The sequence below is a fragment of the Alligator sinensis genome, unplaced genomic scaffold (genome assembly GCF_000455745.1).
Source record: "Alligator sinensis unplaced genomic scaffold, ASM45574v1 scaffold623_1, whole genome shotgun sequence".
Classification (NCBI taxonomy): Eukaryota; Metazoa; Chordata; order Crocodylia; family Alligatoridae; genus Alligator; species Alligator sinensis.
Window position 1 is genome coordinate 322,973 of NW_005842769.1, and position 23,809 is coordinate 346,781.

A 23,809-nucleotide genomic window follows, 5' to 3' on the forward strand; every position below is an offset into this window, starting at 1 on the left:
ACTTCTGTCCCAGATCTCACGTCATTATTTGGATTTTAGGAAGGCCTTCGATGCGGTATCTCATCCCATTCTCATAAATAAATTAAGAGGCTGTGACTTAGATGATTACACAGTCTGGTGGGTGGCAAATTGGCTTGGGGGTTGCACCCAGAGAGTAGTAGTGGACGGGTCGGTGTTGACCTGGAAGGATGTGGGCAGTGGTGTCCTGCAGGGCTCGGTCCTTGGACCTGTACTCTTCTATCAGTGACTTGGATGTGGGTGTGAAGTGTACTCTGTCCAAGTTTGTGAATGATACTAAATTGTGGGGTGAAGTTCAACATGGATAAATGTAGAGTGCTGCACCTAGGACGTAAAAATATCCAGCACACCTACTGGCTGGGGAATGTCCCTCTCAGCAGCACAGAAGTGGAAAGGGATCTCGGAGTCATAGTGGACTCCAAGATGAACATGAGTCATCAGTGTGACGAAATCATCAGCAAAGCTAACCGCACTTTATCATGCATCAGCAGATGCATGACAGATAGAACCAAGGAGGTGATACTTCCCCTCTATGTGGCATTGGTCAGACCACAGTTGGAGTACTGTGTCCAGTTTTGGATGCCATACTTTAAGAAGGATGTGGATAACCTCGAGAGGGTCCAAAGGAGGGCCACTCATATGGTTAAGGGTATACAAGCCAAGCCCTATGGGGAGAGACTGAGGGACCTGTATCTCTTCAGCCTTCACAAGAGAAGGCTGAGAGGTGATCTTGTGGCTGCCTACAAATTCATTAGGGGGGCACAGCAAGGAACTGAAGATACTCTGTTCACCAGGGCGCCTCTTGGGGTAACAAGGAATAATGGTCACAAATTGACAGAGAGCAGATTTAGGCTGGACATCAGGAAGAACTTCTCCACAGTACTGGTGGCCAGAATCTGGAATTGGCTTCCAAGGGAGGTGGTGCTCCCAACTACCTCAGGAGGTCTTTAAGAGAAGGCTGGATAGGCATGTTGTCTGACCCCAGCGCTCTTTCCTGCCCAGGGCAGGGGGTCAGACTCTTTGATTTGTTGAGGTCCCTTCTGACCCTAGCATCTATGAATCATCTCCTGACTCAAGATACCTCACTGTCCCCCAGCATCCCAGGATGCTTTGTGGCCCCTCATAAACCTCCACCTCACAGGGTGACTGTCTGGAACACAGCTTATACTCTGCTACTCTAGTCCAGCACCTAGCTGGCCCTGCCTCCAGGTTGTCACAGAGCTGCGGCAGCAAAGGCTCCATTTCTGCTCACCAGCCTACATTCTGCCTGACTGTCAGCTATGGGGGGCAGCGGGTGGGGGGGGAGGTGGTGGAACAGAGCACCCCAACCCTGCCTTCCAAGCCCTGGTCTCTCCTGCTGTGGAGAGCTGAGGGGAACCCTCTCTCCCCCTCCCCTGCACAGCCAGGTGGCTTAGTTCTGCCACTGCCACAGATGAGACTGGGGAAGGATTCCTCTGGGCTGGGTGCCTGCTCATGCATCTGGGCATGGGAGCACAGGGGGAGCCCTGTGCCTTGGGGGGCTTTTCCTGGCCCAGGCTCCCTCCTGTGGCAGTGGCTGAACTGAGCAGCTCCCCAGCTGCCATGCAAAGGGGGAAGGAATTCCTCTCAGCGCAGGGCTCCTCAAGGCAGGGCTGCCCTAGGCTGAGGAACCCTGGGCTGGAGGAAGCTCCCAGAGTCATGGGGCCCCTTGCCACTGTGGGCAGATGCCTGGCTTGAGTGGGGTGACACCAGGATGGGAGCTTCTCCCCTCACCTGCAGGAAGACAGCAGAGGGTTGGGGCAGCCAATCAGGGATGGCCCCTGTGACAAAGGGAGTAAATTTGTAGCCAGACACCATACCAGCCACCCCTCTTTCTAGGGCAGTCTGCCATGTCTTGCCTGCCATGACTTCTTGGAATAAACCTTATGTAATAAGTGGGAGGATGCCCTTTTAATGCCAAGAGGTTGGCTCCGACCTCCCTTTACCATGTCCCATGCCTCGTAGATCGCATCTATACTGCACAGTGCCTCACACCATAACCTGTACTCCAAGGTCTCACTTGGGACTGACTCCCCCCTAGAGCTCGTCATCACAGTGTGCCACCATACTGTGCACCAAACTACCCATGATAACTTCCCTGGCCCCTTACAGGCTCCCCTTGGCCTTTGGCTGTGCTTGCCCAGGTATCCTCAGTCATGCACTGTGCACCCTCTCACTCTGCCTCCAGCCCCTAACTCTCCATCCCTTCACTGGGGCTACACCTCCACCCTCACCATGGGGCAATGATTTACTTACTACCCTCACTGGGGCTTTCTCACTCTAGCACAGCCCTTTAGGTCACCCCTTCCAACACTACTCTGCACCCAGTGCTGCGTAACCTTCAGGCCTCCTTCGCAGCCCTGCTGTACATAGCCTGTTCCCCTACTCCATCCCTTCTCTGAGGTTGACACTCTGCCCCCATGCTGGGGCCTCAAGGTCTTACACCCTATGGGCTCAGGTGCTTCTCAGTAGGTGTGCCTGATCCAGCCCGCTGGGTAGTGGGAGCTGGGGTTGTAAGGTGCCCCTACCTGCTTTCACTGGAGAGGCAACTGGTCTGGAATTCCTGGGGAACTACCCTGCCACAAGCAGTTCCACCAAGCCATCTTTCCCCAGCAGGGTGCAGTTTTCAGTCATACCCTGGACCAGGAGCATCCTACCATCCCCATAGCTCCTGCCCTTACCTCCAAGATGTTCCTGAGCAGCTGCTCAGCTGGGTGGTGTCTTTTCAGCTCCCAGCAGCAGACTGCTGGCTCAGCCCTGAGGACCTGAATCTAAAATGGAGACTGCTCAGCTCCCTCCTCCAATCCTAGGGCTCTCCTGCAGTCATGTGACCACCTCATTACTCTGCAGGCTACCCTGATGTCTGCTCTTGCCCTTAAAGTGGCAGGCACCAAAAGTGCTCTGGCACAGCCCCCACTTAGCTTAGCTGGGTTCAGCAATGACTGGCAAGCTGATAGGCATGCTTGAGTGCTCCCCACTTTCTGGCCTGGGCCAGTGCAGGCTTCCACCTGCCTTCCCCAAGTAAAAATTGAACATGAGTTCAGTTTGTTATCAGTTCAATCTGCAGCTTAGACCTGCAAAGATTGGATTCGAACCTGCAAAGATTGGATCAATTCTGCCTCAGGCTGTTTGACTGTCTATACTTATGCCAGGGATGAGTATTATAAAACCAAGGTCCTCGCCTGCCCAGCACCCTCTTTACACACATCATTGGAAAGATCCAGGGAGTATCATCACTGCCTACCTAAGGTATTCTACTCTCTCCTGCCATGTCTTGATGGATATTCTTTTACTAGCAAATTTCCTGTCAAGAATGATGGCAGGGACGGAGTGCTGCCACGACAATGGCAACATAGTGGGGCCAGTGCTGCATCGCTTCCACCCTGTGCTGCCGCTGCCTCCAAGAAGCAGGTCTGCTGGCCTCGCCCCCCTGCTCCATCCCCTGTATCCCCACTTTCATGGCATTGCTCTGTCCCTGCTGTCATTCCACCATGCATTGCTCTGAATCCAGCCCTGCACTACTCCCCCCCAATTCCGCCACTCTGTCCAATCTGTCCCTGCCGTCATGGTGGTTCTCTGTCCCCACCATCATTTTTGATGGGCAGTTTGCCCAGCGCACAGCACTGACTGGATCCATGTCCCGCAAGAGCGTTATGGACAGACACACAAGCAGAACGACTAAACCCTTTATATCTATATCTATATATATCTCAAATTATTGGCAGTTGAACATAGCATGGATGATGATTCTGCTGGATCCTTCCCCTTAGGCCTTTCTTTGCAGGGCTTCTCGTCCCCTAACACCTCACCCTTACCACTTCCAAGGTGATGCAGGTCAGGGCCTTATCTTACGTTGGCTGAGGCTGCTGCCAGTCTTTACCTGTTGTTCACTGTATCAGGTATATGAGCTAGATTCTCTCTTCCGGTATTGCTGTGCTTGTCCCAGAATCAATTCATTATGGACTCTCAGGTTCATCAATGGATTGGCCCCTTTAGGGTCTGTGATGCTTCAGCCTTCCATCAGTTCATCCTGGGTTCTCAGGGTAGATAATGCCTACCAGTCCAATCAATGTCCAGTCAGTATCAACCAGTAACAGTTCATCCCAGTTTCCAGGGTTAATCGCATCAAAACCACCCCTCCCCACAGAGTTAATCAATTAATCCAACAGAAAAAAACCCCAAATCAATTCCTTCTTGGGCCCTAGGTCACTTCAAGGACTTGGGTCCTTCAAGAGTTCATGGGGGACAATCCAACTAAATTAACTTCTCCCCTGTTGAGAGGTCAGCTGACTTGAGATCAATTTACTGTGAGTCCTGCCCTGTCTTAACTACCTCAGGTCAGGACCACCACTTTCTCCAGGGAAGAGGCTTACCCTCCTGCTGCCTTCCTGGCACATCCCCAGGACAAAAAGAAAAAAAAGCAATAAGAGAAAGGGAGCAACCAACAAAGGGGTACTGCCCCTTTAACTCACAACCCTTTATGCCGTGGCTGCTCTTTCTCTCTCTCTCACTCTTGCTGGCTTCTGAGTCCTTTCTCCATCACTCTAATTCTCCCTCAGCTGTCCTGGGGTGGCTTCTCTGTATGGCACATCCCGGATGCTTTTGATGGTCCTCTGACCACCTTGGCCAGTGTGCTGGCTTGCTTCCCCCACGGGCATCTGTGGGAAGCTGTCAGTAGCGAAGACTTCTGGTGTCCAACTCCTTCGTCGAATGTAGTTTTTCCTCAGCTGCCCCTCTCTGGGACTGAAATATCTCTCTGCATGCTCATTCCACCAATCCAGAGGAAACATGCACTCTGGAAATGTGGCAGCCTGCTTACCTCTCTGGCAGGACTCTCCTTTGTACCTGGAGTAAGTGTTTGCCATGCAAGTTCCTTGGGGCTTTTCATTGGTCCTGGTCTCTTCCTCTCACAACTTAGCCTAAGGACATTATTGAAGATTGACAGGGTTTCACTCCTCCATGGTATTGTCTGAATCAATCACAATTCTTTTCTACTGCATAATTCTTTACAAAGAGGTTGTTTTTTGAGGAGAGACTGTTGAGGTTCCACATGTACTTTATATGTTGCTTTTCATCTTAGATCAAGATATTTGTAAGGTAACAGTGTATCTGTGATTCAAGGTATTTTTGTGAGAGCAACTGTCTGATAGCTTTGGCAGTGGCAATGGCAGTGGCAGCAGAGCGGCAGCGGTGGTGATCCCTCACGGTTGGGGATGATCACTCCCACAGGTCAAGTAAAGGGTTGTAGATGAATCCATTGATCACTAAGAAGACTGATTCTAGAGCCGCAGACTCTGGAAGATGCCACAGATAGCGGTTAAAGGGAGGGTTGAGCCACAGATTTCTTGGTCTTGTTTCCTTTTCTTCCATTTCTGTTGTTTTTCTGCCTCCAGGATGAGAGAGTTTTCCTCAAAATAAGATGTACCTTCTCTTGCAAGGCACTGCTATGTAGCCCTGTCCCAGGCTAGGTTTTCATAGATTCATAGATTGTAAGGCTGGAAGGGACCTCAGTAGATCATTGGGTCCAGCCCCCTGCACCAGTCAGGAAAGACAACTGGAGTCAAGTGACCCCAGCAAGGTGACTGTCCAGTCTCCTCTTGAAGATTTCCAGGGTAGGCGATTGCACCACCTCTGGAGGGAGCTTATTCCACAGTCTGGACACTGTAACTGTGAAGATATTTTTCCTATTGTTGAGCCTGAAATGGTCTTCTAGGAGTTTATGACCATTACTCCTGGTTTTCCCCAAGGGTGCCCTGGTTAACAGTTGTTCATGTACTCCCCATATCTGGTGATAAGCTGCTACCAAGTCCCCCCTCAGCCTTCAGTTTTTCAGGCTGAAGAGTCCCAGGTCCCTCACCCTTTCCTCATATGGCTTGCCGTGCAAGTCTCTAATCATACGAGTGGCCCTTCTCTGGACTTTCTCAAGTTTTACCACGTCCTTTTTAAAGTGTGGCACCCAGAACTGGATGCAGTACTCCAGTTGGGGTCTCACAGATGTCAAGTAGAGTGGAAGAATCATTTCTTTGGTTTTGCTAAAGATTCATCGATTGATGCATGCCAGAGTATTATTTGCCCTGCTGGCAACTGCCAGTTCATATTCATACCATGGTCTATTATTACCCCCAGGTCCCTTTCATTCATGGTGTTGGTCAGTTTGATGCCACCAAGCCTGTAGGTGTGTAGGGGGTTGTTCCTCCCCATATGGAACACTTTACATTTCTCAATATTGAACTTCATCTGAGTCCGACTTGCCCAACTTGCTAGACTGTCTAGGTCCACGTGTCTTTGTAGCCTCTCTCCAAATGTGACCACGCTTCCCCATAACTTGGTATCATCCACGAACTTAGCCAGTGAGTTCTTCACTCCCACATCCAAATAATTGATAAAGATGTTGAAAAATACTGGACCAAGAACCAACCCCCATGGGACACTGCTGGCCACTTTTTGCCAGGATGACACAGATACGTTCATTAGGACTCTCTGTGTCCTACCCTGCAGCCAGCTTCATAGCCAACTAACTGTCTCATAGTTAAGCCCACAATCCTTCAATTTTCTTCTGAGAACATTGTGGGATACCAGATCAAAAGCTTTTTTGGAAGTCAAGGTACATAATGTCAACCTCCTGTCTCTTATCCAGGTGGTGAGTTACCTGATTATAAAAGGAGATGAGGTTGGTAAGACAAGACCGGCCCGCAATGAAGCTATGCTGGCTGTCGTTCAGAATCCTACCTTCTGCAAACCTATCGCACATAGACTCCTTAATGAATTTTTCTAGGATTTTCCCTGGGATAGAAGTTAGGTTAATTGGCCTATCGTTACCTGGGTCCTTCCTCCCCCTGTTTTTGAAGATGGGCACAACATTGACCCTCTTTCAGTCCTCCGGGATCATTCTGGAGCACCACAAGTTTTGGAACAGTTTTGCCAAGTGCTCTGCGATGACTTTGGCCAGTTTCTTCAGCACATTTGGATGGAGTTCATCTGGTCCTGCTGACTTATAGATGTCTAATTTGTTTAATTGATCACACACCAGTTCTAGGGCAACAGCAGGAAGGCAGCCATTCCTGCCCTGTTCATTCTGTACCCTATCTGGCATGATTTTCCCCTTGGCCTGGTGAAATACCGAGGCAAAGCAGTCATTCAGGAGCTCAGTTTTCTCCTGAGTGTTGGTAACCAGCTGTCCTGAGTTGTCGAGCAATGGCCCCACACTTCCATTTATTTTCCTCCTGTTCTCTACATACCTAAAGAAGGACTTCGTGTTGTCCTTGATTCCAGTTGCTAATCTAAGGTCAGTTGCCACCTTGGCCTTTCTAATTTGTTCTCTACAAGTGTGAGCCGTTGTTGTATAGTCCTCCTCAGTCCTGTCACCAGCTTCCATTGTTTGTACACCTCTTTCTTCTTCCTTAAGAGGACCGTGTTTTCCCTGTTTAGCCAAGAGGGCTTCCCAGCCCTTCTGCTACCTTTTCTCCACGTAGGAATGGACTTCTGTTGTGCTTCAAGGATCATGTCCTTAAGGAATGACCACTCTTCATGCACGCCTTTCGCCTTTGGTCGCTGGTCCCGCAGTACTCCCCCTACTAGTGACCTGAGCTTGTTGAAATTTGCATTTTTGAAGTCCAAGGCTTCAACCCTGCTATCAGATTTGTCTGCCTTGTGACAGACAGTGGACATGATGGTTTCATGATTGCTGTCACCCAGGCTACCCTCTGTATTTAAGTTGGTCACCAGGTCATCTCCTTTGGCCAGGACCAAGTCTAGAACAGTGTTACCTCTGCTTGGCCCAAGCACCTCCTGAGCCAGGAAGAGCTCTTCGATGTAGGTTAGGAAGGAATGCGACCGGTCTGACTTGGCCGAGAGTTTTTCCCAAGAGATGTCCAGATAATTGAAGTTGCCCATGATGACCATGTCCTGTGCATGCGTGGCTTCTGTCAATTCTTGGGCGAACTCTTGATAGAGTTGCTCCCCCTGGTTTGGTTTGGTAGCCTGTAGTAAACACCTACAGTTAGGTCTCTCTCACCTCTCTGCCCCACTCCCCTCTCCCCAAAGCTAGACCCAGTGGGCTTCAAACTGCTTATCTTTGGAGTCAATGTCAGTCTCCAGAAAGGTATACTGGTCCTTCACATAGAAAGCTACCCCTCTGCCTTTTCTCCCTGCTCAGTCCCTTCTGTGCAGGGTATAGCCCTCTATGGCTATGCTCCAATCATGTGAGGAGTCCTACCAGCCAAAATACACCAGAATGCATTAGTCAACCCTTGACTCAAGAACCACAGGTAGGGTAACTGGCAGCTTTCAGCCACCGCTGAGATGCTACAGCAAGGAAACAGGGTGCTTGCTTCCAGCAGCTCCAACAGGCTTCCCAATAAGCGACAGACTGCAACAGTGTAAGCTCTTCTGGTCTGCAGCAATCAAATTGTATCAAACCCCAACCCCGCAAAGAGGCTGAATGGTGACCCCCCCCCTGGCAACCAAAAAGGCAAGCAACAGAGTAGGCTCCTGCAGCAATCAGCATGACCCAAGCACAAAGCTCAGGGACTCCATCCAATGACAGTCAGCTGCAGAATAAGGGACAGGACTGAGTCCCCTCTGGGGCAGTCAGTGGCAGAGGGTCAGCAGCACAGGCAGCTCTCAGGGATCGCTGCTCTAAACCCCTGCTCCAGATGACTGGCTGGGTGCCCCACACACCTCACGGCTCGCCAGTCCCACTCCGAGTGCCAGCCTGTGCCCTGAACTCCCGGGGACCCTCATCCTGGCACTCTGCCACTCCTCAGGATCCCAATGCCTTGCCTGCTGCTGTCCCACTTCCCCGGGGAAGGTAAGGGGTTTCCTCAACTCACCGACCCAGCTCCCTGCTCCGGATAAGGATACCGCCTGCACTTCTGGCCGCTGCTTCTTCTCTGCAGTGGAGTGGGGGCCGACTGCCACCCCTAGCCTCTGGGATGCCTGGCATGTCAGCACACTGTAATGGAGCTATACCAGCTGTCTGCCCCAAGCCCTGGCCACGGCTCCCTTTCTGTTGCAGGGCTGGAGGCACGGCCGACTGCCACTGCCTTCTTCTCCCAGGGCCTTTGAAGCTCTTCAGAGGTGTCTCTCTGCCCCCTCTGCTGGGTCAGCTCACCCCAGCTCTTCATAGGCCTCCTGCGTCATTCCCTAGAGTCACTGTCAGCAACCCCCCATTCCAGTTTGGCTGCTGCTTTTATCCCCTCCGGCAGTCCCTCCCTGGCTTGCAAACCGGCCAAACAGGGCTCAGGTTGGCTGGCCCACAACCCCGGCCATCCCCCTTCCATGCGAATGAGGGGACTGAAAACCCCTTCTTTCAACTGGCTTCTTTTCCACAGGGCAGGGCTCCCCTATTCCACCCTTGGGGTCGGTCAGAGTTCACCGGCACTGTTTCTAGCCCAGGATAAGTATCTCAAGCCAATCTGGTGAGCCCACATTGGCAGTCTGTTACATGTATTTTCCCAATTTGTGATGTCAGCCACACTTCTTAAAGCTCATGCCTTGAGCGTATCCTTGAAGTGATTTCTCTGGCCCCTGCCTGTCCTTTGTCCTTGGTAGAGTTGGTAGTATAGCAGTTGTTTTAGTAAATTCACCCCAAGCATGTACACACAATGCCCTGTCCACTGCAGGTGACATTGAATAATCAATGCTTCTGTGTTGATGGTATGACCATCAATACTAGCGCTTGTGCAACAATAGTTTACAAAGCCAACAGAATGGTGCATACAAAACCACTTAGGAGATGGGAGAATAAGATGAGTTTAAACCCAAGAAAGAAACAGAGTGGAAAGCCAAGGCCTACATTAATTCACAAATTTAAGGATTGGAAAGACCTTCCTAGGTTATGTCCAACTTTTATTTCCTGCAACTATGTAAATGCAGTTTACCTAGTTCATTTTCCTCTTCAGGGCAAAGTGATGGAGATGCAACTTCCTTATATAAATTATTAAGATTAGGGATTTGAATGCCTGGTAAGCAATCTTCCCCATGGCTAGTTTGATGTTTACCTTTATGTTTTTCTTTTCCAACCTAAATCAGCTTCTTCTTATCTTGTTCCTTTTCAGAACTGTTGCTGTTGCTCTTGAGACTTGTTTCAACATCCTAGGAATCTAAAGCTACAGTTTGCAATGAGAGAGCTGGCCTGGCAGATACAGATACCTACCTTTGATTAGCAAATACCCCTATGGGATTGTAATAATTTTATTATATAGATGACCATACTTGCTATTATATTTAGTACCTTTCTTTAGCATTCACCAGGGAAGTTGTTGAGAAAATTTTGCATTTACTACAAGACTTTGTCAATTAATTAATTTTAACCCTCCTGGGGAAGAAATTAATTTTAATTGAAACGATGGCATTATGGCTAGGATACAGGATTCACTATATACACTGTGCATGGATTTAAGAAATATTAAAGTAGGCAATGCTTCTCTGACAGCTAATGGAGGAGTGGAAGGAGAATTGTTATTATTTTACAAAAATATTTTCTTGAACTAGACTTTAGATAAAGATAAAGTATTTTTGGCATTTTACATCACTTAAGCTTCATATTTTTACAGCCTATGGTTGATTAGGTGGTTTTGTTTAATATTATTTTTAAATATGAAAAACACCTTTTAATGATAATTTATTTAATATATAAAAAGCTTTTGAAATTATTTTTACGAGAAGGCAATATCAATAAACAGCCATTAACTCTCCCTTTAAGTATTTTCAGCTTATTTGTGTGTTTCCTTTTGATAAGAAAAACACTTCCTTTTATATGGTGAATAGGAATTGAAAAACAAAATAAGTAACAGGCAGCAGCTATAGGAACTCCTACAGTCCACAAAGCTTTTCCATGAAACTGAATACTACGGGATCATTTTCTGTGCCAACTATCTAAAGTAACTTGTAATCCATTCCATAATTGTTAATTCTGGGTCAAGATTTAAACACAACTTGTGCACATGACATAAAGTAGGCTAAGTCCTAACCAGGAAGTTTTGGTAAGTATAACTAGAAGGAAGACATGATGCGTTAGGAAAGATAGAATCCCCGCAAAATAGTACTGCCCCGGAAGAACAAGGCAAAGCCTTCCTTTCATGATCGCTGTTAGTCCTCTTTGCTCTCCTGTCGTATAGTACAACAGCCTATATGTTTCAAGCAGAATGAGATGGAAGGAATGACTTTGGATGAAATGAGAGCAAAGGCTGATGATGTCAGTACTTATCCCTCCCCAGAATCCCTAGGGCAATTGCCACTATATGAGAAGTGTAAGACACTACATGCTCCAATGTGTTCCTCAGAGATCAAAGCCAAAAAAACCAGCATAGGATTTGGGCCTTATTTTAATAGTGACTCAAATTGGCCCATAAATGTTGTATTGGAAAAAAGCTAGTTTGAGTCTAAGTGAAACAGTTGTACACTGTGAACACTTACATTGCCAATATGTAACTTCCTCCAGAAAGCCAGAGAAGTAAAGGGAAATCAAATTATTAGTCTCATTTCCCTTTGCTTGTGGTGAAAAGAGGAGAAGCCACATGCTCCCATTTGTCATTGATTTCCCCATTCCACCTTTTCTCTACCTTTGCCACAATTTTGTGGCTTTCAGAGTTAATTGGAGTGTAGTGTCCTTTGTCTTTCAAGGAGCCTGGCTCATAACCTAAATTTTGCAAAGATAAGGGATTGGCAGTAAAATAACTTCATGCCTTTGACTACAAGGCCAGAACTGAAACATTTCCATGTCAGAAAATCCTCACGGTTCCTCTAACCTACACCCTAGTGATCAAAGACTTTTCAAGAATCCAGTGATCACTGGGACATAGGGATATCCTAGCTGGGTTTCGTTCTCCCATGCATACCTGCTATGAAGCTGGAATGGAGTGGCTTAGAAAGGGTAACATCAAACCACCAAATGATCCTCTGAACATTTAGAGTGAAATCCAAATGATTGGTTCTGGCCGTTCAGTGGCCTTGTGCTACCATTTTTTGTGCCCCCCACCCTTTTTTTTATAGCCCCCTTAATGCAACTGCCTGTTTCCCCTACTAAAATATTTGCCACATTTTCAAGGAAAGATTTTTTTTCTCCATTCTGCCTTCCAAAAACAAGAGGTATGTATGTCTTACTCAGAGGAGTGTAGTATGTGAGAAAATATGACAATTACAGCTGCAGTCCCTAAAAGGACATTAATACTAAGGATAGGTCTTCATTAGCTTTAAGGCTAAGATGGACAGTTTCTCAAAGACTAAATCGGGATAGAACAGGATTGTACGTTGAAACTTAAACTGTTTAGATGCCTAATAGGTGACTAGGATCTGACCCAAAAATATTCCCCCCAAATTTACATTGTCTTAAAAAAATAAGTAAAACAAAGGCAAAAAAAGACAGAAACATCAAAACAGAAGCTACCCAGCCAAATGGTGCTCTACCAAAGGATTTTCATGCCATGAACTTTCAGGTTGGAGCCTAAACGGTCCTACATATTTTTCTGCTAACAATCTGATAATATCTTTCTTTGAATTATAATTGCCAGCTGTTGATTCCATACTGCTTAGTTGTATAATACTTTTTTGTTGTTGTGTTTCCAGGTTGTGGCGGAGAGCTCTCTGGGCCTTCAGGATCTTTCCATAGTCCTGGCTACCCAAACAGATACCCAAGCAACAGAGAATGTATCTGGTACATTCACACAGCACCTGAGAGCAGCATCCAGCTGACCATTCAGGAATTCGATGTTGAATATCATCCAAACTGCAACTATGATGTTTTGGAGGTCAGAGTGTTCGGTTTTTTGCACTCTAAGCTATGCATATTTCTATCTGGAACAGAGAAATACATTCTATAGAAGTACAATATACTAGAAGAGAGCAGATTTAAAAAAAAATCTTAAACTTATTTTTAAAAATCTGTCTTTTATCAAGCATGTAGCAGGATGGTGTTATACTGTGGGGGTGATTTTTCCTGGTGCTAGATAATAATCTATATAACAGAATAAGAGGAAGAAAGCAGGTAACTAAATAGAAGACTTCTTTTAGATCTTTACTGTGAGTGGCTTACCTTTGCATCATCCACACAGCAGCTAAGGTGAACCCTTATGACTGAAAGAAGGGGAGCCATAACTAAGCTGCTTTGATCAAACAGTTCTTGGTTATCTACAGTCAGATACCATAACCATTAAATGTTTGTACAATGAAGAGTGGCCCAGGTGAAGTCAGGATTCTTGACTAATACAATGCTTCTGTACTTGTTCTAACCCTGCAAAGATTTGTGCACATACTTAATTTTATACATTGTGAGTAGTCCCACTGACTACAGTGTCTTTGCAAGACCCATGCATAAGGGAGTAGCTTCTTTAATTATGTTCAGGAGCATAGATAAGTGTTGTTCTGTATCATAGATGCTGTGCCATACTGTGGTACAGATCCCTGGTACATATGCCCATAGGTAGAACTTAGCCACCTTCAGTCAATTGCAGCATCAATGAGCCATCATAAGCTTCAACACTAGGCATGCCCAGGGGATTGAGGGAAGATTCCACTGCTGTACATAAATCCTCTTGGCAAGATGACCCAGGGGGAGGGCATTCATGTAGAGAACATCCAGATGAGTACCAATGCCCTAAGACACTTGCAAAGTGACAGAAGACCTGAGATGACTAAGGGTGAACTCAGGCATCTTTATGGGAATGCCAGAAACATTTGCAATAAACAGGATGAACTGGCACTCCTTCGGGCAGATGAGGAAATTGACCTCATTGGGTTGATGGAGTGGGATGATGCATATGCTTGGGCAGTGGATATTGAGGGCTATAGGCTCTATAGGAAGGATTGAGTTGGGAAGAAGGGAGGAGGGGTGTGAAAGAGTGGTACCTTTCCCTGCAGGTCACATCTGATGGCAGGGAGAGGTCCCTTGAGACCATCTGGATCAAGATACAAGGGGGCCAAGCATAAGGGGATCTGATGGTGGGAGTCTACTATAGATCTCTATACCAAAAAGAAGAGATCAGTCAGGCATTCTCCAGGGAACTGACTGAGGCAGCCAACGCTAAAGACCTGATTGTCATGGGTGACTTCAACTACCCTGACATCTGTTGGGAAGACCATTCAGCCAGCTCTAGCAGATCAACCAAATTCTTGGCAGCTATTGACGACCTGTTCTTGACACAGGCTGTGGAAGAAGTGACTATGTGTAAAGCTACTCTGGACTTAGTGCTGACCAAAGGAAAAGACATGGTAGGTGACCTGAAGATTGGAGGTACTCCTGGTGACAGTGATCACAATCTGATTGGGTTCACCATCCACTGGGAAAAAACTGGGAATTCTGTCAGCAGAACAGAAGTTAGACTTCAGAAGGGCAGATTTTGGTAAATTCAGGAGCCTAGTTAGAAAGGCCCTTTGCTACCAGCAACTGTATAATTTGGGAGTTCAGGAATGGTGGTGCTACCTTAAGGGGGCAATTCTCACTGCTCAAAAAGAGGCCATCCCAACATGATCAAAAAGAGGGAAAGGGACCAAGAGACCCACCTGGATCAACAGGGACATTAGGGAACTTTTGAAAAAGAAAAAAGAAGCATACATGCAATGGAAAAACAGTTCAGCTTCCAGAGAGGAGTACACTCATAGGGCCAGGGTCTGCAGGTATGAGACACAGAAAGTCAAGGCACACATGGAGATCAAGCTGGCAACCAAAATAAAAGACAACAAAAAGTCCTTCTATTGGTACATAGGGAGCAAGAAAAAATCAAGTTCCACTGTGGGACCCCTACTGAATACGGAGGGACAGCCCACAATTGACCCCCACAAAAAAGCAGAGCTCCTTCATACTTACTTCACACTGTATTCCTGAAATCAGACAGGAACTGGTCACCTATCCAGAGGCACAAGGAAGACAACAGTCTACATTAAATTAGTCCCAAACAGGTGAGTGTACTCTTAGAACATTTGGATGTTTTTAAGTCCGTGGGGCCAAATGACCTGCCTCCGAGAGTCCTAAAAGAACTGGCTGAGCTCATAGTGGTGCCTCTGGTGAAGCTGTTCAAAGAGTTGTGGAATTCAGAAGTGGTCCCAAATGACTGAAGGAGGGCTAACGTACCCATCTTTAAGAAACAGAAGAAGGACGACCCTGCAAACTATAGACCGGTCAGTCTGATTTCTATCCTGGGAAAAATCATTGAAAAAATTGTCAAGGAAGCCATCAATCACAAGCTTACAACTGGTGGGGTATTAAGAAGCAACCAGCATTGCTTTGTTGAAGGGAGGTCATGACTAACAAACCTGGTGTCCTTTTATGACCAGGTAACTAACCAGCTGGACAAGGGACATGAGGTTGATATCATCTACCTAGACTTCAGCAAGGCCTTTGCAACTGTTTCCCATGAGATTCTCTCAATTAAGTGGGAGGGTACTGGCCTAGACCAGTCTACAGTGAGGTTGGTCAGCAGCTGGCTCAGAGGCTGATCCCAGAGAGTTGTAATTGATGGGATGGCCTTATCCTAGAGGGCCATCTCCAGTGGTGTCCCCCAGGAATCAGTGCTTGGGCTGGTGCTCTTTAACATCTTTATCAATGACTTGGATGAGAAAGTGGAAAATGCAACGATTAAATGAAATGATGACACCAAGCTGTGAGGTAATGTGGGCACATCTGAAGACAGGGTAAGGATCCAGGATGACCTTGACAGATTGGTCCTATGTGCTGAATGCAATCAGATGAGGGTCAATAGGGACAAGTACCAGGTCCTTCATCTGGGTAGGAAGAACCTTCATCACTATATGAGGGGTGGTGGTCCACTAGCTGACACTGCATCTGAAGGGGACCTGGGGGTGATAATCGACCAGAAGATGAATATGAGACAACAATGTGATGAAGTTGCTAGCAGGGCAAACAGAACTCTGGCATGCATCAGCCAGTGTGTTGCAAATAGATAGAGAGAGGTGCTCCTTCCCCTCTATTAGGAATTAGTGAGGCCTCAGCTAGAGTATTGCGTCCAGTTCTGGGCACTGTACTTCAGAAAGATTGTAGATAAGCTCAAAAGGGTACAGAGAAGGGCCGCCCATATGATTAGAGTCCTGGAGGATAGGCCCTATTAGGAGAGACTCCTGGAACTGGGTTTGTTCAGTCTGCATAAGTGAAGATTGAGAGGTGACTTGATAGCTACCTACAAGTACATCAGGGGTGAACACCAAGATCTAGGGGAGCAACTCTTCAGAAAGGCACCCCTGGGGAGGATAAGGACCAATGGGCACAAGTTAATCGAGGAAAAATTTAGGCTAGACATAAGGAAAAATGTATTTTCCATAAGGGTATCTAGAATCTGGAACACACTCCTTGCAGAGATGGTACAGTTGCCATCTCTTGAGGTGTTCAAGAGGAGGCTGGAAAGGACCTCGTTGAACTCGTTTGAGCCCAACTACCTCCTGCCCAAGGAAGGGGACTGGACTTGATGATCTTATAGGTTCCTGCCAGTCCTTCTATTCTGTGATTCTATGAGCTTCCCTTTTCTACTAAAGACCCTGTGGATATGTGATCAGCAGGCCGAGCTGACACTTGTGCTGCTGTGGCTTCAGAGCTCTTTATAGGAGAGCTAGCTAGATAAATGTTAGTGGGTGTCTGGGTGTGCAGCAGTCCTGTCTCCAGACTGTAGTGTAGACATAAGCACAGTTGCACAAAGCAGTAGGTCTGTGCGAAATTTCGCCGCCAGTTTTGTTTCAACGCTGTTTTGACTCATTTCAAGGTCAAAACAGTGAAATTGAAATGAAACAGATATCGTTGAAACAGCCTCGAAACAAAACGAGGCAAATTGAAACATTTCGCCGTTTCAACACTTTTTCGAGGTTTCGCCCATAGGCTATAATGGGGAAGGTTGAAACAGCACATAACTTTGTCTTTTCTGGCCTGATTTGGATGCAGTTTGCAGGAATGGTAGCCCCTTCTGAAGGCATGAAGCCTGCCAAGCTTCAAGGAGATAGGTGCAGGGGGTTTGGGGAAACTGCACCCCAAAGTCTTGAAAGCAAAACTCATGTGTCACGTATGTGTTAAGTCACAGAGGGGTCAAAACTGTAGGCATGCTAGCCCCTGCAGAGGCTGAACCCCCCTGCACCTATCTCCTTAACAGCTGGCAGGCTTAGTGGCCACAGCAGGGCCTAGCAGGCCTGCAGTTTTCACCCCCCTCTGCCCCAAGACAGACACAGTCCCACAAACACCCATGACACAAGTTTGCCTGTCATCAGCCAGAAATGCAGGGCCCCAGAACCCCTGCACCTATCTCCATGACAGCTGGCAGGCTTCACAGCCTCAGCAGGGGCTAGTAGGCCTGCTGCTTTCACCCCGCTGCGCCTTAACACGCACAGTGTCACCCATGTCACGAGTTTTGCTTGTCCGCAGCTTGACGTTTAGTTTCTCCCAAACCCCTGCACCTATCTCCTTGAAACTTGGCAGGCTTTGTGGCCTCATCAGGGGCTAGCATGCCTGCAGTTTTGACCCCACTGTGGCTTAACACATACATGTGACATGAGTTTTGCTTTCAAGACTTTGGGGTGCAGTTTCCCCAAACCCCTGCACCTATCTCCTTGAAACTTGGCAGACTTCATGCCCTCAGAAGGGGCTACCATTCCTGCAAGTTTCATCCAAATCAGGCCAGAAAATGGCAAAGTTATAGGTGGTTTTGACCTTCCCCATTATATCCTATGGGCGAAACGGCAAAACTGTTTCGACAAAACAGAACCGCAGTTTCAAATCAAAGCAAAATTCGAAATGGAATCCTGTTCCATCGAAACGCTGGTCAAAATGGAGCGCTGCCGTTTCGCACAGTCCTACAAAGCAGTTCACAAAATCTGGGCTTATTCTTTTTAGATGGACTTAAGAGTGGATTACTAAAATTGGGGGGCCACCTGCTGAAATCAGTAGGTGAAAGGTTTAAAACTAACAAGCAAAAGTACTTTTTTATGCAATGTGTAGTTAACTTGTGAAATTTATTGCACCAGAAGGTGGTAGAGGCAGACAGCATAGTCAGGTTCAAAAATAGACTGGCCAAGTTCATGGATGATAGATCTACTATTAACTATTGAGCAGAGTGGCTGGAGATGTTTAACCTCATAGAAGATGGATGCCAGGGAGGGTATTGAATGAGGGATAGATCACTCTAGAGAGTGTTCAATGCTCTCCGTCTAGCATCCATTTCTGCCACTGACAAAGATAGGCTAGGTGGGCCGTAGATCTGACCTAGTATGCCACTTTTTATGTTCTAAGAGTGCATTGTACTTCTGTAATATCATTGAGGGGGAAAGGGTTCATGCCTTAACATGTTCAAAGAACCAAAAGGTTGTGTCTAGGAATGTACAGCTTCATTATTTAAACTACAGACAGTGAAGAGAGTTGCCTTATTTTCTTGCTTCTTGTGTTAGAAACCATGTGTTCCCAAAGTGAGTGTTGTAGACAGCATAACCCAAATTTGGAACCTACATTAGTGGAAGTAGAAAACATGCTTTTAGGGACTGTTGTAAGATGTTCCCTTGCTGTCCTCCTATACAATACTATTTCATGTACACTGTTCACACTGTCATGGTAAAAAGTCTTGTGAAGCCATTTCAGAATCCCAGCCACTATCACTTCTAATGCATTGAAACCAGTTTAATGCTTTGAAAAATAACATTTCAGCATGTTTTAAGCTTTAAAACAAGATCACAAGTGTTAAAGTCAGCTGCCCAACATATGCAGCTGAACTGGTTTAAAAATGTGGTAGAACAGAGAAAAATGTCATGAAATTTTCTCAATTTCTGAATTTTCTGAGGTGTTGGTTGTAGCTGTCTTGGACATAAGTAGAACAAGGTTCTTTGGGTAAATGTGATATCTCTTATTAGGCAACTAAATAGTTGGAAAAAAATGTTCTTCACAAGCGTTTGGGCACAACACCCTTCTTCAGGCATAGGGAGAGTCTGCTGATGTTTTGTGTTCTCCTGGATGGAATAGAAGCCAATATACAAAATGCAGCTCTGTGAAATGCCTTGTGTGACAGCGAGGATCAGAGGCCGTGGGAGACAATAGGTATGAGACAGGTAGGTGGAGGGATGGGGGTGAAACAGGGAAATATTGACCTGGTGTAGAATGTAGCTGGTAAAATGTAGAGAGGTTTCCTGGGGTTATCTGATGGCAGGCAAGTTATGATGTGCCATAAATCTAATGTCTATATTTAGTTCATGATTTTTTGTTTGCCAATCTCATCAGCAGAAGCAAACTTCCTATGGTCCAAAACACATCATATAAATCTAGACCATGCTGGGACAAGAAATGTAAAACCTGCCACCACTCCCACAATAACTATACCTCACAACAGAACCATCACCATTCCTGGATCTTACACCTGCACCTCCAGAAATGTAATATATCTCATCCAGTGCACTAAATGCCCTGAGGGAAAATAAAGGAGAAACCAAACAACAGCTGCGTACCAGAATGAATGCACACCAAAAAATCTATGAAGGACAAAAATACCCAATTACCTGTTCGTTCACACTTCTCACAAGATAACCAATTTTCTCTCCAGTCTCTCAGTTTAATCCTTAAAGGGAATTTGCAAAACTCCTTTCATAGATGAGCCTACAAACTTCACTTCAGAAATCTATTGGATACATGGACTAAATATAGACATTGGATTTATGGCACATAATAACTTGACTCCCATTCAGTAACCCCAGGTAACCTCTACATTTTACCAGCTACATTCTGTCACCAAGTCAACATCCTCCCTCCCCCTGCCACCTACCTGTTTCACACCTATTGTCTCCCATGGCCTCTGATCCTCACTTCTACTCATTTGCATTTTCACAGAGCTGCATTTTGCATATTGGCTTCTATTCCATCCAGGAGAACACAAAACACCAGCAGACTCTCCCTATGCCCGAAGAAGCGTGTTTGTGCCCAAAAGCTTGCAAAGAACAATTTTTCCAACTATTTAGTTGACTAAGGTAAGATATCATATTTACCCAAAGATCCTTGTCTGCTTACATTTTCTGACATGCTGTAATACTGAGGCATATAAAGAAGTGATAGCTAAAATAATGACCTTACCTAAACGAGACATGTAAGTTGCCAACACCCCTGAAAAACAAACTACTTAATTAGTTTAAATTATTATAGGTACCTACATTTCAAAATATTAGTCAAAGTTTGTAAAGCTTCAGACCCCATCAACAGTTTCCTTCTGCTTTTTTAAGGATGTTTTTTGAGCTGTGAGATTCTTTAGATGATATGCAATGTCATGTCTTGCAGCTTCCTTTTTCACCTGTTTAAAGATAAATACCAGATTTGTACTCCAGTGCTCTGGGATTTCCCTCATCCTCCATGAGTTCTCAAAATTATTTTCCAATCGTTCAGAGACTGTTTTAGGTCCTTATGTACTGTAGGATGAAATTCATCAAGCCTTGCCAACTTGAATATATTTCTGGCCTATGCTTCTACCCCTTGATCAAATTAATTATGTTGGGTATCTAGTTACAACTAACATATTTTTGTGAACTGCAAAGATTTTTGGTGATATCTTTTAAAAAACAAAAACTGAGCAAAAAAATAGTAAAAAAAGTCAAAAGAGATTGTGTCATTTGTCTCTTAGGCCACATGTATACATTGTACCAATTAATGTAACCAGTTATTCATGCTTTAAGTAGTCACCCGCTACATGTTCAGTCAATTGATGGAATGATAGAGAGGAATATGCTACAAAGTTATTGCACAGCATATGTGAAATAACTTTGTAGCTGGTTCTTAGCATGCCATCCATTGAACTTATGGCCAGGGGTCCCTGTGGCTGGGAGCACTGTCAGCTACTCAGAACTCCCAGCTGGGGAGCCCATGTGCACCCCTGAGCCTGGGAGCTCCCAGCTGACAGAGCTATTAGCCACAGTGGGGCCCCAGGCACCCCCACAGCTGGGAGCCTGCATCTCATGTGATCTCCTAGCTGCTGGGGAATGTGGGGGTACCTCTCCAGATAGGAAATCACATGAGCTGCAGTTCCCAGCTGTGGAGGTGCAGGGTAGACCCCCCACAGCATGAGAGCACATTCAGCTGAGGGGGCTTCCAGATGCAGGAACTTGTTTCTTGCCGCTGCAGGCGGTGCTTGGATTGGGTTCTCCCTTTGTTGACAGTAAGGCATGATGGGATCAGATTCGCAATCCCACAATCATGCTTCCATGTAGCATAGCAGGAGGCATGATTGTGTGGATTGTACATCAGATCTCATCATGCCTTTACCTGCACATGTAGAGTGGCCCTTATTCAGATTCATAAAACAAAATCTAGCCCTCTTGAGCATATTGACAGTGCTTCCAATACCTCACTGTCAGTCATTTTTGCGCCTGAGTTAATATTACCACATTTGAGTTAGTTTTCAGCTAGAGCTAAAATGATTCTGCAGAGTTGTGAAATAGAAGGGAGAGATTACTATGAATGGCTAACAGACAGTGAAAAGGGGAGAGAATCATTAAAACCTGTGGAGTAGAGAGAGATTAGCAGGAATCAGGGAAATGATAATGAGCCATGAAGTCAGTTGACTCAGTACTACCTGAATAAAAATGCAGTTGGTTTTAAATTTTGGGTGGAGTGGGAATCAGACTGGGGTGCAACTGTACCACTATACCTCCCCTAGATCTGCCCCTGCATGTACCCCTTCCTTCCATGCAAATGTAAAAAGATATTTTGTTAGATCTTCATACCATTAAGTATTACACTTAAACTTTTGTCTCTCTATCAAAGCACCTCTGAGCAAGCAGTTATATCTAAACAGGGCCAGCTTTATTCCCAGAACTCTGTGTCATGATGATGGCCAGCCACATAAAAACAGCCTTCTGTTGCTCATAACTCTGGAATGCTGACTTGATTGTAACAATAAATGGAGCTAACGGGGCAGAAGCAAATGATAAAAACAGACTAAAACCACCGGCTTTATTGAAATGCCCTGCACCCGCAGCCATTCAATCAAAAACATATTTTGTCTCTGAATCAGGTGCTCCAATCAGATTTTTCTATTTTATTTTTATCTTTCTGCAGCTTTGACACAGTGTAGGCCTGTGTGAACCACACCCTGAAATGTTTTCCACCCCCGGCTTTTTTTCTTTTTCTTATGAGATTTGTTTTCATTATAGCCAAAAGTAGCATTTTATTGGGGGTTTTTTTGTTGTTGTTATGGAAACACTCTGGCTTGTTTTAGCTCCAGTTCTTGTGAAGCATCTGATTAGCTGAGCTGGCATAAAAGAGAAAAGGAAATCCATTCCTAGCGGTAATAAAGTAACACAATGGCATGGTTTTCACTCTCCCTTTTGATTTTGAAATTGTACAAAAGTCTGTTGCAAAACAGGCTAATAATATGGAGAAAACCCATGAAGTCTTCACCAACATTTTCTTCCCCTTACTTTCCTGGTTTGTTGTGCCCAACAATATGTATAGTTGTTCAAGATGGGCCACCTTCATCTATCTCTGCTCTAATACCCGAAAAAGCAATAGATGACTGGTTCATTTTGTCTGTGGCAAAAGGGAGGCCTCAGGGAAGTACAAACACAATGGGAATATTTTAAAAGCCTATCTGTCTATACATTATTGTCATTATGGTGAAGTAATCTTGCTCAGTTTTCTTGCTAAATACCATTACTGCACAATTTTAGATGATTAAGAACACATGTTCCTGGCTGTATACTTGCTAGGGCTCTGACACAGGAAAAGATACAACAAATAAAAGGAAAAAAAGTTCCCACTTTGAACAGACTTCTGACAGATGTTGAACTACTTGGGCCCCACAAGCAGCCGAGTAGTAAGATTTTGCTGATGACATTGAGCTTCAAGCACAAACACATGCTGTTTTTCCAGCACTGTTGCTGCTCCAAGCTTTCATCTAATAGCATTCTCATTCATTCTGGCTTCTCCAGAATGCCTTGAGATAATGCATGGGACAGAGAGGCTATTATAGATTCAAGTCAGGCTCCTTTTCATCACAAGCCTAAAAAGTCTCTTCCTATCTAGAATTAAAGAAAACAGGAAAGATCATCTTGAGTGTCATCTGGCCAACTTGGTAAGGATGGATGGCTTTAAACTAGGTTCCACAAGGATGGTGATCAAAACACTTCAACAACAGAGCACACAGTCCAGAAAGGAAAGACGTCAGAGGCAACGTAACTCTGGGAAAAGACCAGAAAACTACAGGAGTGCAACAAGTGATACAAAAGGGAAGCGAACAAGTCAAAATGCAAATTCCATCTGATGCATGTATACAAATGCAAAAAGGAAGGGGAATAAACAAGATGGGTTGGATGCTGCAGCTTGTGAAAAGAGCTGGAACGTGATTGGCATCATAGAAACCTGGTGGGAGAGCTCTTATGATGGGAATGTCAACACTGAGAGTTACACTCTGTTTTGGAAGGACAAGGTTGGGGGAAAAAGTGGTGGTGCCTTGTATGTCAAAAACACATACTTGTTCCCTGGTTCAGGAGGAAGAAGCCAGCAAACAGAATTCATTTGGGTGACAATGAAAGGTGAAAGATGCAGCACCAATATAATGGTAGGGATTTATTATAGGCCACCAAATCAGGAAGATAAGGTGGATGAACCTGATGGACTTGGCCGTATGTCAAATGGCTTGAGCTTTTTCTGGATGCCGGTGTGTGTGGCGTAGCCCCGATCAGGCCTTGAATGGATTCTAATAGGCAGAGCAGCTGAGTGCACACTGGTTGTAGGATGATGGCTCCTCCTATGGTGTTCTGTTTATAAAGTGCTCAGCAGATGCAGAAGAATGCTCCCCTCTCCTTGTGGCTGGGCTTC

General features: G+C 45.7%; 1 protein-coding gene across 2 annotated transcripts in view; it reads left to right on the top strand.

Moving 5' to 3' along the window:
- CUBN (cubilin) overlaps positions 1-23,809 on the top strand; it is a 243,841-nt gene that overhangs the window by 102,634 nt on the left and 117,398 nt on the right. For both annotated transcript variants that reach the window (XM_025216815.1, XM_025216816.1), the window contains exon 29: positions 12,604-12,785. In XM_025216815.1, the coding sequence (XP_025072600.1) occupies positions 12,604-12,785 (182 nt within the window). The remainder of the gene's footprint in view (positions 1-12,603; positions 12,786-23,809) is intronic.